At 40.7% G+C, this 23668-nt stretch overlaps 1 protein-coding gene across 1 annotated transcript in view; it reads right to left on the bottom strand.

The window, feature by feature from the left end:
• The window catches only part of LOC119496965 (ATP-dependent translocase ABCB1-like), a 28655-nt gene extending 5210 nt beyond the window's left edge, over positions 1-23445 (bottom strand). Inside the window, exons 1-22 of the mRNA XM_037784668.1 lie at positions 23159-23445; positions 20880-20949; positions 17717-17879; positions 17578-17626; positions 16337-16528; positions 14169-14340; positions 13894-14018; positions 13280-13451; positions 13046-13159; positions 12236-12346; positions 12016-12141; positions 11165-11368; positions 10904-11074; positions 9296-9457; positions 8983-9171; positions 6855-7001; positions 4126-4230; positions 3356-3433; positions 2249-2332; positions 1905-2108; positions 745-845; positions 471-611 (exon numbers count right to left, since the gene is read on the bottom strand). Coding sequence (XP_037640596.1) covers positions 471-611; positions 745-845; positions 1905-2108; positions 2249-2332; positions 3356-3433; positions 4126-4230; positions 6855-7001; positions 8983-9171; positions 9296-9457; positions 10904-11074; positions 11165-11368; positions 12016-12141; positions 12236-12346; positions 13046-13159; positions 13280-13451; positions 13894-14018; positions 14169-14340; positions 16337-16528; positions 17578-17626; positions 17717-17879; positions 20880-20949; positions 23159-23445 — 3167 coding nt within the window. The remainder of the gene's footprint in view (positions 1-470; positions 612-744; positions 846-1904; positions 2109-2248; positions 2333-3355; positions 3434-4125; positions 4231-6854; positions 7002-8982; positions 9172-9295; positions 9458-10903; positions 11075-11164; positions 11369-12015; positions 12142-12235; positions 12347-13045; positions 13160-13279; positions 13452-13893; positions 14019-14168; positions 14341-16336; positions 16529-17577; positions 17627-17716; positions 17880-20879; positions 20950-23158) is intronic.
• Between the last annotated feature and the right edge of the window lie 223 nt (positions 23446-23668).

Raw genomic sequence — 23668 nt, 5'->3', positions numbered from 1 at the left:
GAGAGTTTACAATGATGTGTTTGTATAAAATGCTCCATGTGGGAGAGGAGTTAATATTTCTGTGTTTTATAGTTTTATGATTCTTCATAAGCCCAAGGTGCAATGACCTTTGGACTTCTTCTTTGTGTAAGAGGTAGAATATAAATGAAGGCGGTGGCTTAGTTACGCTGGCATTCTAAAACATGTGTGTGTGTCTGTTAGATCACCAAAGGTACAGTGTCTTGTGTGACTATGTCCTCTGTGTTTGGAGCTAACCCATTCACAGTGACCCCTCACATACTTTCAGGCCTGGTTAATGATTAAAGGCCATATAAACAGCTTCTCATCCCAACAGGAATGCGTTATTCTTACTGTTACTGTATGCTGCTGTAACCTCTGAGTACATGCAAACTGTTCATCTTGTTTATCATAAACTAATTTTGATCTCCAGATTAAGAGACAAGACAAAGTCATATAGTCTGTTTACTTACAGGAATACTCCCTCAGAATCCATCCTTCTTTGCAAAATGAGCCAAGCTCCAAAGCGGAAACAGCCTGCATAAGCAAAGTAGATCATGGCCTGGGTGAAGGAGAAGGTAATACCATGTACATGGGCGTTTTTCTGGGAGTTCCTGTACAGAGAGTCAGAGAAAGGTGGCATCAGAGAGATCACTCCTCAAATTAATCAAATTTGATTCAAATACATTATAATTTGTGTTCATATATCCCATGGAGATGATGGATCTGTGGTTTAATTTCTCATACTTGAGTGGTACTTTGAGGTTTTCCTGATACAACAACTCAAATGTGGGTTCTCTGTTAAGAGAGACGACAGTACGGATATTCTCGATGGCCTCTGTAGCAATCTGTAGAGACAAACCATACAAACATTATATCTACTGTATATCACAAGGTTAGTGTTTTAATAAATTGTGCTTGACTTCATCTACCTTTAGCTTCTGCGATTCCCCCTACCCCTCCACATGCACCAAAAGTCACTGTTCCCTCCACCACACGCCTGCCTCAGCACTGTCCATCCTCCTTCGTCCCTGTGGATGCTCCTCAAGTGGCTAAGCTAGTCACTAAGGCTAAACCCTCCACCTGCTCCCTGAACCCTATGCCCATAGCCCTGATTAAGGCATGTCTACGCGCCCTGTGCCCTACCATGGTCGACATCATCAACTCCTCCTCGGAATCCGGCATGGTCCCCTCCAGCTTCAAAACGGCCTCCATCACCCCCATCCTTAAGAAGCAAGGCTTCGACTCGGAGGACCTAAACAACTATTGGCTGATCTCCAACCTTCCTGTCCTCAGTAAAATCCTGGAAAGAGCAGTTGCTGCCCAAATCCATCAGCATATGTCCAACCATGAGCTCTATAAACCCCTACAATCTGGATTCAGACCTCACCACAGCACAGATTTAGATTTTGATGACTGCCCTCATCAAAATCACAAACGACCTCCTCATCGCAGCTGATTCCGGCCACATCAGCATCCTCATCCTCCTTGACCTCTCCATAGCTTTTGATACAGTCCCTAGTCAACTGCCTGGATGTAATCTACATGGATGTCATCTAACTTTCTCAAACTCAACAGCAGCAAAACAGGGCTCATGGTTGTGGTCCCTAAAGCACTGCTCCAGAAGGTTCGAGATCTCCTCCTAGACGTGGATGGCAGCTCCATCTGCCCATCCTCCGAGGTCCGCAACCTCCTGGACTCTACCTTTTCATTTCAGTCATACATTAAATCCATCACAAAATCCACCTTCTACCACCTCAAAAACATTTCTAGACTCCAGCCATCACTCTCTGACTCCGTGGCCCTCATCCACGCCTTCATTACAAGTCCAATTTACTATTATTGTTATTATTAGAGTCATAAAAAAGGAATTTGTATGTTACTCTGGCACACCCGACACTGAATACCTTTCCAGACTTCTCCAGCTCCTTCTTGTCTTCGGCAGCGTGTCCGGTGAGTGCCTGCATCTCCACAGCTTTAGCCAATGCAATGATGGGCGCCACAGCCAGGATGAGCAGGGTCAGCTCCCAGCCGTAGACAAAGGAGATGATCATAGCGGTGCCCATGTTGGCTATGTTCTGGGCCAGCATGGCCAAACGTACTCCTGTTGCCTGAGCAGATGTGAAAGATGGGAACAAAGCAGATTAGAAGATCACTGATTTTCTGAGATGATTCGTTGAGTCTTTGGCAAATAGCTTTGTTAGTTGTGTGTGTGTGAGTGTGAGTGTGAGAGACCGCTGTTGAGACTAACCCCTTGTACTTGGGCTGCGTCTGCGGCCAGTCTCGTGGTGAGCGCTCCAACACTGTTTTTGGGGTCGTCATACCAGCCGAGGTCCTACAAGCAAACAGGGATTAACATTTTCCATTGGCCATGGAAAAAGATAGAATACACTCACTTGGAATTAAAATAATTTCAATATAAAACAGCAATTTGAGAGCCATATTCTTCTGACTTCTGTTGTATTAAAATTAGGGCTGTCAAAGTTAACGCAATAATAACGCGTTAACGCAAATTTGTTTTAATGCCACTAATTTCTTTAATGCATTAAGGCAATCGATCTTTCGGAGATTGTCCCGGGCTCAGTTTTAGCTAGAGTGAAGATACTGTTACCATATGAAAGGAATCCATTGGTACCAACCAAGTGTTATACTAGCTTGTCGGGAAGGAGGTTAAATAACGCACCAAACTTGCGCCAAAATTTGGTAAGGAAAAACTGTCCTGGTCATTTTCAGAGGGGTCCCTTAATTCTGACCTCAAGATATGTGAATGAAAATGGGTTCTATGGGTACCTATGAGTCTCCCCCTTACAGACATGCTCACTTTATGATAATCCCATGCAGTTTGGGTCAAGTCATAGGTCAGTCATCACACTGAAACACTGACAGTTGTTGTTGCCTGTTGAGCTTGAGTTTGCCATGTTATGATTTGAGCATATTTTTTATGCTAAATGCAGTACCTGTGAGGGTTTCTGGACAATATTTATCACTGTTTTGTGTTGTTAATTGATTTCCAATAATAAATATATACATACATTTACATAAAGCAAGCATATTTGCCCACTCCCATGTTGATAAGAGTATTAATTACTTGACAAATCTCCTTTTAAGGTACATTTTGAACAGATAAAAAATATGCGATTAATCGTGATTATTCATGGACAATCATGCGATTAATCGTGATTAAATATTTGGATCGATTAACAGCCCTATTTAAAACCATTTGTAACATTAAACATTACTAAATAATTAACAAAGTGAAAGTTTGGAAAATTATTGTTAGTTATTATATATTAATTGAATTTAATAGCACTGACAGATAGATAGCAGAGGAGAGGAGAAAGAAAGAGAGGCCACTCACTTGTCTCATCATGGCCTTAAAGGCCCCGAGTCTCAGTTTAAGGGTCAGAATCTCTCCAGATTTACCAAAACAGAAGCCCTGTTAAATGTTATAGATACAATACATGAGCACACCTGCAGATTGACATGAACTTCTGTGACTATCACAGCACCTACATGTGTTTATACTGCAATACTATCATCTGGATAAAGCATTTGTGTGTGTGTGTGTGTGTGTGTTTGTGTGTGTGTGTCCATGTTACACTTGTAGAGGCACTCTCGTAATATCACACTGTAAGCTTATGTGATCGGTATCAAGGTTTGCATATTTTTAACCATTCTTGGTTTTAGTTAAAAGGTTAGAAGTAAAATTAAAGTAATTTGGGTTTGGGCATATATGGTTAAAGAAACAGTTCCACATTTTGGGAAATTCGCTTATTTGCTTTCTTGCCAAGAGTTAGATGAGAAGACTGATACCACTCTCATGTCTGTCCAGTACAAACACAGCAACAGCCAGAAGACAGTCATGTTCCCAGTCTTTATGCTAAGCTAAACTAACCAGCTGCTGGTTGTATACCTTCAAATGTATTGTACAGAAATGTGTATTGGTATCTTCTCTATTGTGTGTGGTCTATGGTGTATGGTCTAATGGTATCCTTTCATCTAACTCTCAGCAAGAAATCAAATAAGTGTATTTACCAAAATGTCAAACTATTCCTTTGAGGGTTAATGAACACACCCAGGAAATGAATGTACGTCAACATGCATGTGTTTGTGTGTGTACACGGTTACCTGTAGAAACATGGCGACAAAGCTTACAACTCCAATAACAACAAACATCAGAGAAAAGAATGAGGCTCCCTGGCTGACAACCGCTGGATCTGTACTTGCAAACACCTGAGAGGAGAGGAAATAAACAGCTAATTTGTAGCTTTATACAACATCTGACAAATGTTGCAATTAACATGAAGCATTAAAGGTACAGTGTGTTGGATTTGGCAGCATCTAGTGGTGTGGTTGCAGATTGCAACCAACTGAGTACCTCTCCTCTCACTCTTCTTTTTCCAAGACTGCGGTAACGTGAGCCGCTGAGTGCAAAACCATTGTAATGCCATTCACCTCGCACAGAGACCATCCTTACCATAATAACACAATTTTAGGAGCAACGGAAGTCAGACGGCGGCTGGGGGTACCAGGGTTTTGCACTCTGCTGCTCACCTTACCACAGTTTCACAAGCCTTATTTGATATCATTTATTGATTGAACGCTTCGCCGATCGGACTGATCTGATACATCAACGTCACTGGAGTTTCATACCAGAGTGAAGACAGTTCACAGATTAAAGTTTTATAGTTTACTTGTCTTCTGATTGACGATCTAGTTATAACCTGTGTTAACTGTAGGTGTGAACAACAAACAGACCATGTTGATGGTGAAGTGTTCCAGCAGTGGAAGGACCTGCAGTATCTCTGCTTCACACACCGCGGGTGAAAGAGTCTGACACTGAAAGAGCTTTATAACAGCTGACAACGAACGGACCTCAAACAACTTTCTTCATTTATTAGAAAGAGTTTTCTTTTGATGATCTGTTATTTCCCCTGTTAACTTTTATTAAGGATACAGTTAAAGTCAGAGAGAGAAGGAGAGTCTGTCTTTTACACCTTTTACATCATTTATCATCATTTCCATTCAGTCAAATGAGGCTGATAATTCCTGAGCGTCGGGTTTGATATGAGTTACATCATTTACATTTCCCTGAAACATTTAGCCTAATACATAATTTCTAGTGTCAGAATATCAATAAATACAGACGCTAATAATGAATAAATAATATAAAGATATTGTGCCAGTAGAGATGGTTCCTGGTCCTCTAAGCAGGACTCAGTCCACAGTAGAAATACAGACTGCAGCTGTTATCATGTGCAGGTGTTTGTTAAACAGGTAACAGGCTACAGAGAGAAAACACTGCTGCTCTGCCACTGAGAATAACTGAGTGTCATTATTAGTATTAGATCAGTTCAGACATAAACAGCGGTTAAAGCCGACTGACAGCTGATCCAGCTGTGATCAGCTGTGATCAGCTGCTGCTGTCATCAGAAACGGATGTTGCTTCACGTGACGCTTCAGAGGAAACAGCATCTCATGTGTCTTAAAACATATTTCCTCTCTTCCTCTCTCTTCGTGTCTTTTCCTCGCCTCCTCCGCTCGCATCTCCTGTGGGTGGGACTAAGACGCGAGGAGAGGAGTCGAGGAGAGGAATCGAGCCGTATAAAATCGGAAATGGGAAAGGCCCCATGCTTCCCCGGTGGGAGGGACTAAGACACAAGGAAAAGACGCAAGTGAGGGAAATGTGGATGCAATTAAGAGCTTTGGGATGCACCCTGAGTCCTGTTTAGAGGCTCAGGAACCATTTATACTGGCACAATATCTTTATATTATTTATTCATTATAAGTGTCTGTAGTTATTGATATTCTGATTGTGAATTCATTATTTAATAACCCAGAATATGACTATGGTGTCTTTTGAACACTGGACATTATTTATTAGGCTGAATGTTTCAGGGAAAATGTAAATGATATAACTCATATCAAACCCGACTTTCAGGAATTATCAGCCTCACATGTGACTGAATGGAAATGAGGATAAATTATGTAAAAGGTGTTTGTTGCTGTCAGACAGACTCTCCTTCTCTCTCTGACTTTAATTGTTTCCTTAATAAAAGTTAACGGGGGAAATAACAGATCATGAAAAGAAAAATCTTTCTAATAAATGCAGAAAGATGTTTTAGACCCGTTTGTCAGGTACTATAAACCCCTTTCGGTGACAGGCTGCTTCACTCGCGGTGTGTGAAGGAGACATACTGCAGGTCTTTCTGCTGCTGTTCAGAGATACAATTAACACAGATTTTAACTAGATGGTGAATCAGAAGACACCTAAATATAAAATGTTTAATCTGGGATCTGTCTTCACTCCGGTATGAAACTTCAGTGATGTTGAGAAGTAAAGTTATCAGGTCAGTCCAATCGGCAGCATTGTCCAATCAGTAACTGATATCCAATAAGGGGGTGTGTCGGCCACTAAAAGATTTCCGTGAAGGCTGCTCTTGGGTATCTTTGCTCATCGCTCCTCCTCGATCCCTCCTCGATCCTCGATCCTCGCTCCTCTGTGCAGAAATAAGAGCTTTGGAGCGGTCTCCAAGATAGCGCACCAGAACAACTTCAAGCGAGGAAACGACAAATAAGAGAATTGAGATGCACCTCTGGCTTCACCCGCTGATACTCAACACTGCTGTGCAGCCAGTAGGCCACACATCCACCGCCTGGACCGAAGGAAAGACTGGTGCAGTAAGAGCAACGGGGGACGTACTCTGTATTTATGTGCATAATGGCTGGTGTACAAACCAAGCCACCAGCGCCGGTCGTTGATCCCGACTTTCGTAGTGGCCAAAACATGGATGTATTAAAAGAACTGGACACAGCGTTGGAGGCTGGGCATGGTACACATAGTAAGAGTAACATACATTGATGATCTTGGAGAAGATGATCGCAAACAGTGGCTGCATTGCTCCGTTGATGATGGCACAGATGGTCCCCACCAAAATGTATGGCCACTCGGAAATGTTGAGACGCATCACGCTAAGCAACGACACAGGGGGAACATTTTCATCCTGCAGAAAGAGAGAGAGAAAGAGCTGAGTCACATCTCATTTCTTTCTTTTGGCCTTCCTCACGTTTTTCTTCAGGAAGAGCTTCAGAAAGTGAGACTTTGATAAACTGAATTTAGTATACGTAACTGCTGGAATGTGGGGAAAGATGGGGGGAAAGAGCGGTTAGGAAACGGGAGCAAGTACAGAGCCATCAAAAATATTTTCTAATTTGGACAAAATTAGAAAATATTTTCTAATTAGAAAATATTACAGTAGGGTTATCGTGTACATAGTTCAGAGGCAGAAAATATAAGATCTGCTAAAGATGGAACAACACGAAGCCTGCTCCACCTGTACTCAAACTGGATCACTATCAGAGCTAACAGATACTGAGGTAAGAGAGGCCAAATAGTAATCCTGGAATTTAGTTAGTCCCATTTCTTCGATTGGCCAACTGTTGATAATCTTTTCTAATTCTTGGGTTTCGTCTTATTCCAGATGAAACGGGATGGAATTTTATAAACCGTCACAAAAACGTTTCCTAATCAGGATAGGGATAGTTTGAATAGAAACCCAAATTTTGGAAGTATGTTAATTATGGTTGTCAATTGATTAAAAAAATAACATTAGTTTTTTTCTAGGTTCATATGAGGCCAGTATCTTCACTCTGGCTTTAAAACTGAGCCTACTACAACTTAAAAATCGCATTATCGCGTTAACTTTGAAAGCCCTATTATTAATTTTATCTGCTCTTATTTTACCCACCAGAGAAATGGGGAGATAGGACCACCTATCCAGTGCAGCAGTATAACCCTGAATGGAAACTGTGACTATGAGATACCCTTGGCTACAGTGTTTAGTGGTAAAAGTTCCCTTTTAGATAAGTTCAGTTTGTAACCAGCGACCCTTCCATACTCCCTCAGAACAGACGTAATATTTGGTATTGAGTTGGCAGGATTTTACGCATATAATAATAAATCATCAGCATATGACAAGATCTTGTGCTCCCTCCCCCACTCTTTAAATCCCATCATGACCAATCAAACCATGCAAAGCAATAGCTAAGGATTTGATAGGAAGAACAAATTAAAGAGTAGAGAGGGAAAAGCCCTGATTTGTCCCTTGTCGTGACGTAAAGTATTTGGATCCAAAAGAGTTAGAAACAGGTATAATTACCTCACCCATGCAGTACATTTTTCACCAAAACTAAACCCGTTAAAGTGGCAGTAGGCAGTATATTTTTGGCATCATTGGGCAAAAATTCCATGATAACTTTTCAGCATATTCAGCAATTTAAGTGTTCTGTGAGATAACAAGACTTCTGCACCTCATCATGGCTCTGTTATCAGGCTTTAAAAAATCTAGCCCGTGACGGGGGACTTTGACCAATCACAGGTCATTTCATTGAGAGAGCGTTCCTATTGGCTGTGCTCCGGTCATGTGACCGGAACTTGGTGTTCCTTCAACAGATTTTACAATGGCGGCCGCGTTACAAACGTTCTCATTTTACAGCTAAACAGTACACTACAAGATGATTCTGAAAACATTTGAGGCGAGAAATAGTCATTAACGTAACATAATAATGATTCATATTTGATCAGCGCTGCCTAGTTTGACCGTTTGGTCGGAGTTTGCGAGTGATTGACAGCCGGCTCTCATAGACAGCAGCTGGACAGCAGACCTCAGATCAGCTCATCAGAGGTGCATAATTTTTTTCAGGTTACCTGTTTCATGTACTACTGTCACGACATAGTGACCATTTTATAAAAATACATTTTTTAATCATATTTGCTCCAATCTCGCCTACTTCAGCTTTAAGGCCTGAATAAAGAAAATCTAAGTCGACCCTGTCAAAAGCCTTTTTGGCATCCAACGATATATGGGCATCAGGTAATAGTGTGGTTGGACTCTGAGAGTACACCATATTGTATAGCTTGCAAAGACCATGTTGACAATGTTGACACAGCCACTCAAACCACAGAGATGTTGCACCACAGCTCACCTCTTCTATCCCGTCATCCTTGAACTTTTCTTTCACCTCTTTGTCTCCCTCTGAGGCAGAGAAGGAGGAACCTCTTGTTGACTTCCTCCTGCGCAGAGAAGACCGAGGGAGGGACTTGACTAACGGACTCTTCTCATCCGCAGACTGCTCACACTCTGCCTCCTCCGTCTCCTTGGCTTTCTCAAAGGTCTGCAGCAGAGAGACGGGAGGGAACCAGATACAAACAATATCAAAGCCTGACCATTACAAAGTTCCCCTTGAGTTAAAGCCCAACCAAATGGTGTGTCAAAGTGTTTATGAGTGTCTATGTTACCTGCATGGTAACCAGTGTATGGTAGACTCCCTGTTTTTCCATCAGTTGGCTGTGAGTTCCCAGCTCTACAACTTCACCGTTCTGGAAGCCAGCGATGACGTCAGCGTTTCTGATGGTTGAGAGGCGGTGGGCAACAATTATGGTGGTACGACCCTGTCGGACCTGCACACAAAGATAAGTGTCCGAATTTTTGTGTCTATGCTTACATTTACACAAATTGTACATACAGTTTATAAACATACATGTTTGCAGTTGACACATTTTAATATAAGTAATAAGAGTCTATGGCCTGTGGCTCTACGAGATTGCACAGCGGTGCTTTGAGTTTAATGCTAACATCGGCATTCTAACATGCTCACAATAACCAAGCTAACTTGCTGATGTTTGTAATGTTTATCTTATTTGCATGCATGCTAACAATATAATTAATAATTATTTTGATAATTATTAATTACTTTTGATAGAAATTTGAATATCTTTTGAGCTTATGTACTAACATAATTTGGTGTCCCGTTATTATTCCTATATATTGATAATTTATTCATATTAATTTTATTCATATTAATAATGATCTTTAATATTTTCGAATGACTAGACTAGTTCCTATCTGCGACCCCAACATTTATGGTGCCCCGTGTGAGGCATAGTATTGTTGGCAACTGTTAATAATTGTGCAATATTAATTTCATCATATTTTTTGGTTAAATCCAACAATTTTAATTCCCCTTCTAAACAAACCAAAAGTGTTTACATTCTACACCACTAGTCTTCCACAGTAGTAGACATCCAGCGATACTTATAAACAAGTGCATGCATGGTGAGAATTATAATTTGAGAGATTTTGGATCATTATTAACACTTTAAACCCTCATAGTGTTATTTTAAGTACTTACTATTGCTGCTAATTCAAGTTAAACTACCAACTTGAAAGAATTTTGGTTCAGCATTCGAAATACCATGTATTCAATGCAATCTAGTAAAGCTGTCAAAACTTGATTTAATCCAAGTGTTCCTTTAATTAAGACACAGCGTGCCACCGGCCTTGTGCAACATAGAGAGCTTGTACTGTTACTGCCTTGCATTCCAGCCTGAGTGAGTTTTAGGTAGAGGCTGAGATAGAGCCAATAATCCAAATTTTATTGATATTAATATTTATCTTTAGGGGCCAAAAAATGTAACAGTGTGACAGTGTGAGGAAGCCAAGCCACCAGGAAGAGCGCTGGGGCAGAAGCAAATTTTACATAGTCGCCAAAGAATTACAACTTCCGGGTCCGTCATGTGATGACATTGGGCCCAAAAAGACTTTTTCCCATAGACTTAACATCTGTAAATCAGCGGATCATTCTTTTTTTCAGGTAAATCAACTTCCCAGATCAAACACCTGAAAAGCCCTTATTTAAATCATTAGGCATTAAAAGGTGTAAATGCAAATCCAGAGTTATTTCCCTTCCTCCGTTCATGTGCTTAAGAAATGAGTAAACCAAAGTAATCTAATTTATATCAACTTTTTAACTGCATTTTTTAAAAAGGTCTGTGTCAGTGTTAAAGTGCAAAGTAAGCCCTCATGCTGTGCTCTGAATGAGCATGTACGTCTGTGTGTATTTGTACCTTGTCGAGTGCAGCTTGCACAATGGTCTCACTCTCAGCATCAAGAGCGGATGTGGCTTCGTCCAACAGAAGGATTTTGGGGTTGCGGACTAGAGCTCGAGCAATCGCAATCCTCTGCTTTTGTCCTCCACTCATTTGAGTCCCTCGGTCTCCAACCATCGTCTCAAACTTCTGCTCAACGATAAGAGTCTCAATATTAGTAAGTGGTGGACAGAGTTCTTGATAAGCACAGAGGAGAGGGATTCATAAATACAGTCATACATCAGGAAAGTTCATAATGAAGTCATAAGCGTTAGCCTCCTTGGCAGCTTGTTTGATCTCATTCTCAGTCACGTCTAGTCGGCCGTATCTGATGTTCTCAGCGATGGTGGTGGCAAAGAGGATGGGCTCCTGACTCACCACTCCGATCATCTCTCTCAGGTAGCGGACGTTAAGAGAACGGATGTTGTGATCATCAATATTCACCTAAAAGGCAGGAGTCAAACAGACACAGCACTTAATCTAAATAACATGCATAATTGACAAAGCATCTCCTCTGTTGTTGTTAAAAAATAGTTTGACATTTTGGGAAATACCCTCATTTGCTTTCTTGGCGAGAGTTAGATGAGAAGATACGATACCACTCTCATGTTTGTGCGATAAATATGAAGCTGAGCGCAGTGACTTCCTGGAGTTTCTGTTGGTTGCCTGGCAACCTCACAGTGATGACTAGCCCTAATTTTCAGTGTAGCATGACAAAAAACAGTATTTACAAATGCAGACATGATATTCACGGTTTACTGTATTTTAAGCAAGCTTCAAGACTCACAAAGTAGATTTTCATATCAATGTAAAATTAATGGAAACAAATATCTGCCTGGGAAGCAGGAAAAAAATGATGGTGTAACCTGCAATAACACAGCGTATACATGATTTGCAGTAAATGGACTGAAATAAAACACTACCCTGATCCTTTATTTTGTGTGACACCTGCTCTTATCAAATGACAAAATGTTCTAGGAGTGCAATGCTAAATTGGTGGAGTACTCTTAAGTCTCAACTATAGTAGAGTGGATATGATGACAAATACTGAATCACTCCTTTGAATTAAGTGGTTTAGAAATATCACTTACCGATCCTTCTTTAGGATCATAGAACCTCTGCAACAGCTGGATTGTGGTGCTTTTACCACAACCGCTGCTACCCACCAAGGCAATGGTCTGTCCACTCTTCACACTCAGAGAGAAGTTATTTAATACCTACAAATAACAACAATGTCAGTGATGAGATACAGGCTGAAGTAATATAATGTCTGTTTTAGAGTTCAGTCAACAGTGTCTGTGGGAAACGTACTGTGATGTCCGGTCTCGATGGGTAGCTGAAGTGGATGTTCTTGAACTCTATGTTTCCTGTGATGGAATCAGGCTTGAAGCCGGCCTCTGAATAACTGTCTATAGCCGGTTTCTGTTGAGAAAAGAGTTTTTTACTTATAAGAACTCAGCTCTGGTTTTGTTTACAGTTTGGCCACAGTTGGATAAAGAACTTGATTGGGAGAGGGGAGAGCCACAGCTGTGCAATATCAACCAAATGACCTGACAGCAGGTGCTCCAATTAGAGCAAAATCCAACATCTCTGACTCCAAGATGTCGGCTGCATCAAAGCGGCTTCCCAGAGGGCCAGGGTGCATGTTCAGTAATACAAGCTGACAACTGTCCAGCAGCAAAAACTAAAGATCTAAAACTAAAGAACTAGAACCAAAGATCTAAAACTAGAATTACCGCCTCACGGTTGTATGCCTCCGAGTCAGGTTGCAGTTTACATCCGTGTCTGTCCAAAATGTCATCACTACATAACTTCATCTTGTTAGGCAGGTGTGTGAAATTGTCGTAATTAGCGTATGAATTCTTGAGTTATGGGTCACAGTGACCTTGACCTTTGACCACCTAATTCTAATCAGTTCATCCTTGAGTCCAGGTGGATGTCAAATTTGAAGAAATTTCCTCTTGGCTTGAGATATCCCGTTTATGAGAATGATACGGACTATTGAACGTATGGATGGACAACCTGAAAACACAATGCCTCCGACCACGACTATCGCCAGCGCAGAGGCGTAAAACCATTTTTGACATTGTGTGCACTAGGGAAAAAAGTTGCATTCCTTACATGATCAATAATGCTGTATACTTTATGTGCACCTCCCCGGGCGCTGGCAAAGGTCTCGACATTAGGAGCGGCCTGTCCCATAGTGAACGCTCCAATAATCACAGCAAGGAACACCTTAAGAGACACAAACACACACACACACACACACACCACACTTCAGTGTTAGCTACAGCAACCGTCTTTTTCAGAGTCTCAAAAGATTATCAGAAAGTCTGTCATAATGTCTCTACTCACAATGAGTAAAGTTCCAATGGTGTACTCCCCAGCCACGATGAGTGTACTTCCGTACCAGAAGGCCAGAGCATGGAACAGGTAGATCAACAAAAAGGTGAAGCCCATGGCAAGGTTAGCAGATAACGCCTTCTTTATGCCCATCTTTTTTGCGTCCTCCAAGTTCTTATTATATCTGTGGTGTAACAGACACACAGACACAAGCTTGAGTAAGCAAATTAGATTGCAATGCCATTAGTAGAAAACACGGATGGATTTTGAATGGGTTTTATCCAGTTACAGGCTGTGCAGGGGCTATTTCTTGGACTTTGATCGCTTTATAAATGAAGATTTATTTGCCCTGCACAGGTGTTTTGCTTTGTTAAATAATAATAAATTTGGTCTCATAACTTTCCATCATGTTAGTACATGGTCAAAATCTTGTAATTTGGGCAACACTTTGTATTTGGATATTCCAGCACAGATATTCATATTGATATAATATTATACCCCATCCACAGCATTGATTGATAATTATTTACTATCAATCATATTTGGTGTCTTTGGATCTGTGTCATGACAAGAACTACCTACACCTACACATATATACAGTATATACTGTAATATACAGTACATACCTCTTGATTTCTCTGTCCTGACCACTGAAGGCAAACACTGTCCTAATAGCAGAGAGCACCTCTTCTGCCACAGCTCCAGCTTTGGCATATGCACTCTGCTCTTTAGAAGTGAAAGTCGCCATCACCTATTCAGACAAGAAGAAAGACATCATGTTATTATGAATACCTGCAGGGGACTGTGTCCTTACGATCAACATATGGAGGATAGCAAGAGAAAGGCGGAAAGATGGACAAAGACAGGGTGAGCAAAACAAAGACGACGGAGAGATGTTTACCTTAGAGAAAATTCCGGATGAAAGGGCCAGCGCAGGGCTTATAGCCAGGATGACGAGAGTGAGTTTCCAGCCTTTGACAAAGCCGATGGTGAAGGCTGTGACGAAGGAGCTGAGGGCCTGGATAAGCTTCCCGGCCTTGTCGCCAATACCCTCTTGGATTTTATAGATATCACTACACATGCAAATAGAAACAACATGTCCACCAATGATCTTCAGAGTACTGTATATTGCAATATTTATGTATTACGAGTGAAAGGAAAACCATTTTGCTGTTGTCATGTGAAAACTGTGAAACTTTATTAATCCTGACTTTAATGTTTTAACTTCAGACGAAGGATTATATTATGCGATAATGAAAGAAATCCTGAAAACAACACTTTTCTTTTCTATGTCAGAGATGGAAGCCACTTTACAGAAGAGCTGAAGTAATTAATTGATTAGTCGATTAACAGACAATTATTCTGCAAAATTTTGATAATCATTTAATTGTTTAAAAGGGACAGTGTGTAGGATTCTGTGGCACCTAGTGGTGTGGTTGCAGATTGAAACAAACAGGGTGCCCCTCCACACACTCCTCCCTTTCCAAGATATATGTCTCGTTCAGAGGCCATCCTTACCATAATAACACTACTTTAGGGCAGACGGCGGCTGGCGGTACCACGGTTTTGCACTCTGTGGCCACAGTTTCACAATTGTGTCAGGCAACTACGGTGGCCTTCAGGTAATGTAAAGCTACTGTAGAAACATGGCGGACTCCATGAAGAGGACCTGCTCCCAGATATCAGTGGGCAACCTCCTCGTCTGAGAAGTGAAGCCAATGTGGAAGTGCCTTAAACTTGCATTCTTTCTAATAGCCAGAAGGAGGCGACTCCTCTGGTTGCAAAAAGAAGTCTGAGGGTATAGAAGTCTATGAGAAAATTACCCTACTTCTCCCTTGTTTTATTACCTCAGTAAACATTATAAACATGAGTTTATGGTCTCAATCGCTAGTTTCAAGTCTTCTTCAATACAGCATGATGTTCATTTAGTAAATTATGGTCCCATTTAGAGTCAAATAGACCATAAAGCAGGGGATGATTTAGGGCGTGGCTATCTTGTGATTGACCGGTCGCTACCACCGCGTTGTTCGGTCTAGGGGCTGTCAATGTTTTCATCGTAGAACTTTAACCCTTTAACCCTTATATATATATACACATGGTCAACGCGACTTTACTTCCTCCAATTGTACAAAAGTGAAGCTAAAATAAGATACAGATATAGCTGACATCTTGAGATTTTGACGTCATTTGGAGCCTGAATATGCGCAGTAGTGATCAGGGGCTCGGAGCTGCGGTATCAATCAAACACACCTGCCGGAGCCAATCATAAGTCGAACATGGCCGCAGCTTGCTAACGTGAGCCACCTAGCTGCTATGTTAGTACCACAGTAGTTGTTTGGCCAGACTTGTTACGGTTATGGAAAGTTAATGCTACATCTCTCTCGTACAATTCCCGAGCCTCCAGCTGCGACTACTTCACTCAGAGCAGCTGTCAATCACAGCTGTCAATGTCGATGATGATGCCTCGACCCCTTTTTATAGCATCAGATAATTAATTAAAATCAAACTTGTCAGAAAAATTAACATTTGAACATACATCCGCGATAAGAACTACTTAAAATGACAGAAACCATCTTTGGGGAAAAATGTATTTGACGTGTGACATGGAGGGGGTGGGATTTATGACCTATACTGGAGCCAGCCACCAGGGAGCGATCAAGATATTTTGGCTTTACTTTTGGGGAGCTGTCATGGTGTCTATCTTTATAGACAGTCTATTGTTTGGAGGGTTAATTCTAAACTAACAATAACACAACCATTCCTAGCTTCAGGTTATTATACAGTAATGAAAACATGGTTATGAACATTATATTCCACTTCTGCAAATAGATCCCCCGAAATATTAAAATATCTTTCGGTTTAACTGTTGGTTGAATAAAACAAGTTATATATGTCAACTTGGGCTCTGGGAAATTGTGATGGCCATTTTTCACTTACATAGGCCAAATGATGAATAAATTAGTTGATGAAGAAAATGATAGGCAAATTTTGAAAACATTTTTAGTTGAAGCCCTGCGTTACAATAATACGTCTGCGTATGAAATAGCGTGTGACTTGTCTGTTACCCACTCTGTGAGACGTGTGTTGAGCTCTTCTGTTTCATTGACATCGAACCAGCCGATGTCCTGCTGCATAATGCAGTGGAAGAACAACTTGCGGATGCGTGCGGCTTGCCGCCCGGCTGACAAGCTCCAGAGGGCCACCTGCCCATAGGCAAACACCAGCACGACAAAACCCATGATGGAGTAGTAGATGGCAAAGCTGGAAGAAGAGAAGTATTGTAACACACATGACTTTAAAGCTTTGACTTGAATGTATATGCATATACTTGAAAAATGTATATTCTTTAATTTGTCTAACAAAGTGGAAGTTGGCAAAAGATGATTCAAGGGACAAGAATTTAATTATTGATGCAATTTTATGCCTAGAGAAATCATTGCAAGTTTCCTGACCTTCCTGCACTTATGGAACTCTTTACAAATAAAAAAAAATAGGGCTGTAAAAGTTAATGCGATAATAACGCATTAACGCAAATTCATTTTAATTCCACTAATTTCTTCAACGCACAAACGCAACTTGTGATTTTTAGGTTGTAACAGGCTCAATTTTAAAGCTAGATAGTGGCATCATATGAAACTAAAAAACCTAAGGAACCCCAGGTAACAAACATGTCCTACTAGCTTGTTGCGAAGGAGGATAAATAACGCTCCAATCTTGCGCTAAATTTTGTCGAGAAAAATGGCCTTCATGGTCATTTTTAAAGGGGTCCCTTGACCTCTGAATTCAAGATATGTGAATGAAAATGGGTTCTATGGGTACCCACGAGTCTCCCCTTTACAGACATGATGACATAATGATAATCACATGCAGTTTGGAGCAAGTTATAGTCAAGTCAGAACACTGATAAATTGGCAGCTGTTGTTGTCTGTTGGGCTTGAGTTTGCCATGTTATGATTTGAGCATATTTTTTATGCTAAATGCAGTACCTGTGAGGGTTTCTGGACAATATTTGTCATTGTTTTGTGTTGTTAATTGTTTTCCAATAATAAATATATACATACATTTGCATAAAGCAAGCATATTTGCCCACTCCCATGTTGATAAAAGTATTAAATACTTGACAAATCTCCCTTTAAGTCCCATTTTGAACAGATAAAAAATTTGCATATAGACAATCATGCGATTCAATTTTTTAATCGATTGACAGCCCTACAAAAACAGAACCATCAACATTAAATTCAACATTTTGGAGATATTTTCACCCGACCACAACAGCTTGCTCTGTTTATGCTGATCATATGAAGTCTTACCGCGTCATGTCTTCCTCTAAGGTGCTGTTTTTTGGTGTGATGGTGATATCTGAAGAGACAAGGTTATAAACAACATAGTTAAAGGGTGTTGCATACATTGCATCTTATCATCATCTGTGCCCATGTCTGTAAAACTTACTGGGGTAGCTGTTGTTGATTTGTGTCGTCATGGCGTTGTCTACAAAGCTGTCTGTCATTTCCCCAAACACAATACACATGAGAGGAAGCACTATACCATTGATTATGGCACAGACTGTCCCAACCAGGATCATCACAATGTCCAAGCCGTTTGCAAACCTAAACTACACTCACATAAAGGAGAGAGTGTAGAAAGATCAAAAACAGAACAGCAGAAATCAGTATCTGTATGTTGCTCCTAATATCCCTTACCAAAAAGAAGTTTATTCAAGTGTGCTCTTAGTATACTTCTTTTAAACTTAAAATAACTTTACTTTGCTTTTTATGTACTTATCCAAAATATACTTAACAAAATTATACTTAAGTTTACTTGGCTTATACTGACAAGTATACAGGAAAGTCTAAGTATACTTGGCTTAATTTTTGATAGAGTAGCCAATTTGAGGGTGTTATAGTTTGTAAACGTATGTTTTGATATGAATTTACTTCAATTCATCAAGAATTTTAACTTACCGTACTGTAATGAAACAGACGCATGCAGATCTTAAATGGCACAATCACTGGCCAATTTTCAATAATTTCTCACTTCTTGCTGGCAAAATACCTTTCTTATTCCCACAGTGGAAGAACATGGGAGTTAATATATTAAAGGACCTGTATGGTGACAGTGGCTAACGAGCCTTTAATGATTTACGCGCTGAATATAATCTCCCGGGTTCACCGTTTTTTTTCTAACTGCAGCTGAGGTCAGCCATGCGGGCATATGGTGTACCATGGGGATTAACACTCCCTACACACCCTCTTCATAAAATATTGATTTCCGTGGGATTAACACGAGGGATGGTTTCTAAACTTCACACGTTTATTTCTGTACCTTGTAAACCTTTATCAGTAGAAGCTGCATGGCGTAGGGACTTAATCGATGTAAATGATGAAGAGAGTTCCTGGGACACGGTGTGGAAAACTTTGTGTGGTACATCTAAAAATCCAGATCATCAATTAATACACTATAAATTTGCCCACAGGATGTACCTCACCCCTAGAAAGCATCACTCTATGAAGATCATTACATCTCCCAATTGTGATCTGTGTCCATCTGATGCTCTGGGTTCATTCATGCATATCCACTGGAGATGCCATGATGTGTCTCAATTCTGGAAGCAAATATCTCTCACCTTAAGTGACATTCTTGAAGTTAGGATTCCACTTTCACCTACTTTGCTTCTATTAATTGATGACTCCTCTCTAAATTTGTCTTTGCAACAGAAACGTATTTTTTGGGCTGGTCTCACTGCAGCCAAGAAATTGTTGGCCTTAAGATGGCAACCACCACACTCCTTGACTAGACAACAGTGGGCTAACTCGTTATTAGAAATCATCCGTTCTTGGCACGAATGCACGGGGCCAGCTGTAAGACTCTCAGAGCCTGGAATGCGGCTTACAATTTAGTTAAAGATAAGACATAGCGTGACTGACATTAATTTTGTTTTTACTGTTTTGGAGGAAAGAGATCAGGGGTGGGGGGTGTCTACGGGTCGCTTTGGGAAGGGAGTTTGCATCACACCTGGAATGATAGTTTTGTATATGTACCTGTGTATGGGGGTAGGGGGATATATAAAAGGGATAAAATGAATGATATGTAACATGTTTTTCTGCACCTTTTCAATAAAAAAAAACTGATCACAAAAAAAAATTCTACATTTTTGCATTTGACGTGAAGGCAAGCGAGAAAAACTATTTGTTTTTTAAATTGTATTAATCTATTAAACTAGTAGTTTACTGAGAATATACTTTAAAGTGTACTTTCATAAATTAAAAAGTGGGCTACTAGTAAACTAACAGTATAGCTATAAGTTCACTTGTAGTATAGTTCACGTCATAGTATAGTTGCAGTACAAAATACAACTTAGATGTAAACTAGTTGTGTTCTCAACATTTACTATTCTTACACTTATTGTAAAGTACACTTACTATACTTTTATAAACTCAAAAGTGGGCCAATTTAGTCCCAAAAAGTATTGAAGTAGTACACTTACAAGTATACTACTACTACATTGATATTAGTGTACTTACTAGATAAAGTATACTTGGGAAATATACTTGAACTTTACCCCAGTTTACTTGATAAAATAAACTTGAAGTATACTACTTTTTCATAAGGGATTATTTGCTGGGTGTAGGAATTTTGAATTATGCAAACAGAAAGACTTTTAAGTTTGAGCAGCTATTATATTCTCACAGCGGGGGACAGGTGGAGTCAAACCCAAACAACAGGAGGATGTGTCACACTCCCATCCTCTCTCCCGCCTGCTCCTCGTACTTCACACACTCACACAAACCTTGACACACACACCTTACTGTTACCACTTACAGCCATACAACATAACTATTATTCATCATCTTATTCATCATCAGTCTTTAACCGCTAACCTCCCAAAAACATTTTTAAAAAATCAATACAGCTTTAATATAAACACACATACACGCACACACACACACACACACACACACACACACACACACGCGCACACACACACGCGCACACGCGCACACGCGCACACGCGCACACACGCTCACACGCACACACGCACACACACACACACACACACACACACACACACACACACACACAGCATATCAGCTGCATTTTATAGCAATATAAAACAGTAACTCTACTGGGTAAAATACTGCAGTACATATCCAGTTGACTGACATATTACTCCAGTTGCTATAACAGTAGATCATCAGAGAAAATCATCCTCATGGTCCCAATCACCAGAACAGAGCTGGGTAAATCTGCCTTTTCCTTTCATGCCCCGAAAGCTGCAAGGCATTTATGTTGACTTTAAAATCATTTTTACAACAATGTTTTTGCTTTTCTATTAACTATTCTTTTAGGCTCTGATTCCTGTATGTTTTGCATCTGTTGTTGTGTGTTGCTTTGTTAGGTTATGTTTTAATGTTATCTGTCTCTGTTTGTACTTGTATATGAAACTTTTTATTTTGCTGCCCATCTTGAACATCTTTCTGGTTAAATAAAGGAGGGGGGAAGCATTTTAAATAATTAGACTGTAGAAAGTGAAAAATAAAGCCACACTACTTCAAAAGAATAATGACACTGCATAAACATCCGGTCCTGTAGAAAGTGTGACGTCTGAGCTTACCAGTTCAATGGGGCCAACCATAGGCGACTTTGACTCTTTTTCTTTCTTCTTTCCATCCTCCTTGCTCTCACTGGCGGATATAAAAAGCATGATGCATGAATATAAAGTCTAATTGCATCATTATTTTTTCTAGAGAATAACTGAGACACCTGTTATTATTTATATGAATTGGTGCTGTTTTAAAGCCATCACTCCTAAAATCTGAATCTGAAACTGAACATTTAAAGTGTGTTTACCATAAATATCCATTTTGCTCGTGTTTGGCTGCAGCCAGCATTTCCGTTTCGTCCCTCACATCCATGGCTGGGTCCTGTCAGAAGATATCACTTCAATCAATTTTAATCTAAATAATATAAACAGTTTATATGATCCTCTCTTGGATAAAACTCCATCAAATCACCAAAGAGCAGCCTCAGGATTCAAAGCTCATTGTATACGGTATCAATAAACTGCAGAGGTGTCATATAAAAATAGAATAAAATAGAAATAAACTAAAACATGCGCTGACCCACTGTTTCTCCACCCACGCCTCTTAGAGCTCCGATCTCTTTTGACAGAGCTGGTGATCACACTCACACCTGTCCAACTGTCCATCCCGGCTCCTCCTCTCCTCCTCCTCCTCCTTCTTCTCCTCCTCCTCCTCCTCCTCCTCCTCCTCCTCCTCTCTCTCTTCCTCAGGTGCCTTTATCGGTAATCTCTGCTGCAGGGCCGATAACGAAAGCGCAGACTCTCGTCTGCTTCAGAGAAATAAATAGGCCCAATTCCCGTCCGGTCCCGTGGTGCAGTGAACTCTGTTTGTGGTCACCCTCATACTGAATGAAGCACCCTTCTTTAAGGTGGAGGGTATAAATACAGCAAGGAAGCTTCGGGACGAACACCGTTTACCATTGGCAGAGCATTTTGGTAAATTTTTCTTGGACGCTACCCACATAATCAGCTGTGCTGCTCATCCCACAAATGCATGATCATTACAAGTTGGACATCATTGTGAGGGTAAATAAACAGGCTTTCCAATGATGTGAAATACAATGCCAATTAGCATTGTAACAACAGAGAAATAATCGACCAAACACAAGTTTCCAAACTTTTTCTGTGATGGTCAAAGTCTCCCATCACGGGCTAGATTTTCTAAAGCCTGAAAATAGCGCCATGATGAGTTGCAGAAGTCAAGTTATCTCTCAGAACACTTGAATTACAATATGCTGAAAGGTTATTATGGATTTTTTGCCCAATGATGCCAAAAACATACTGCCTACTGCCACTTTAACTAAGTAGGCTATAAAGGAAGACTTCCACAATTTGGTAAAATACAAAATTGCTTTCTTGGCGAGAAGTAGAGAAGTTCGATAGGCGAAGCTACCATTCATTTCTGACATCTGAGCTGGTGTTCTGACAAATTTTGCATTATCATGCGTCCTGAGTGATCCGATCCCAAGTGGACAACTTTAAGTACATCTGTTCACACCTGGAATTAGACTGTGATCGGATTGTATCTCACTTCCCTTCTCTATATGCAAATAAACACGTAGGGTGATTAAGTTTTTGAATGTCCGTCTTGTGTAAGCTTTCTTGCCATAAATAAAAACAAATGCCCAACACATGACACATTTCTGTAATACTGAAGGTAAAACTGAAGAATTTACCTATCCATTTGAGGTTATATCATATTCCAAGGAGGCATGGCATACCCTTTTGTGTAAACTGACTCAAAAACATTTTTTGGTAACATTTGGGTGATTGTGACAGGACCTTTGGGTGATTGGGACAGCACATCTTATCATTGTTTTAGGCTAGTGTGAGCATATGTATTGCACAATTTAATTCCTACTTTGATATAATTTCACATGCACATTTTACTTGTCCTGTTCATCATTAAGAATTAAGACTCCATGTTCATTTCTGTTAAACTTTATTACTGAAGGTTTAAAAATCCATCTACAATTCATACAGTATAAAGCTGCCTTTCCTCACTGTCACAACAACAACCCCCTCACTCCTACTTCCTCCCCTTAATTCTCTCCCCCAAAATTTCATTGAATACATTTAATTGAGGTAAAACAAAAATGCTTAAGGTGCAAAATGGCTTGAGGTGATATTGACACGTTCCAGGGCCTGGCCAAGAACCTTAACTTGGGTGTGTTCCCTGCCTCCACTATCTCCCGTATACTCTTCAATGGCTCCCTTCATCCTGTCCTCACTCCACTTGTATTTTTTCCTTGCCGTTTGTTTATTCTTTCCTTGTGCTCTCCCTTTTGCTGTATTCCTGCATCTACTCGCACTTTTCGGCCTTGACGAAAATAAAGTTCTCTAGTAGGCACTGAAGGACTGCCTGGACGTGATGCACATGCTCCTCCTTGAACCTGGAGAAGCTCAGGATATCATCCAAGTACACGAACATGTGCTTATTGAGCGTGTCCCTCAGCACATCATTGACCAGGGCCTGGAACACGACCGGTGCCGCTCCCAGCATTGTGGGCGCTGGAGAAGGCGGCATTGGGCAGGAACTGCCAGCTGGATCAGGGCTGCTGCCAGATGCTGGACCTGGGTGGCTAGCGTCGCTGATCATGGGCTGTTGCCGACTGCTAAGCCTCAGTAGCTATTGTGGGCAACAGCGCCTTGTGCTGCTTGAGGACACCCTCGACAACCTCGAGGCGGGACTGTGGTGGAGAGGTGTGCGCTGGGTCCATGACTGGCCAGATTGTACTGTAACAGGTAGTGGTCGGACCCAATTGCAGCACACAGGAGACCAGGAACAGTTGGTAATTACTTTTAATGCCAAACTCAGTAGG

The sequence above is a fragment of the Sebastes umbrosus genome, chromosome 11 (assembly GCF_015220745.1).
Source record: "Sebastes umbrosus isolate fSebUmb1 chromosome 11, fSebUmb1.pri, whole genome shotgun sequence".
NCBI classification, from domain to species: domain Eukaryota; kingdom Metazoa; phylum Chordata; class Actinopteri; order Perciformes; family Sebastidae; genus Sebastes; species Sebastes umbrosus.
The sequence above is the reverse complement of the archived record's forward strand: the minus strand, read 5'-3'. Positions and strand labels throughout refer to the sequence as shown.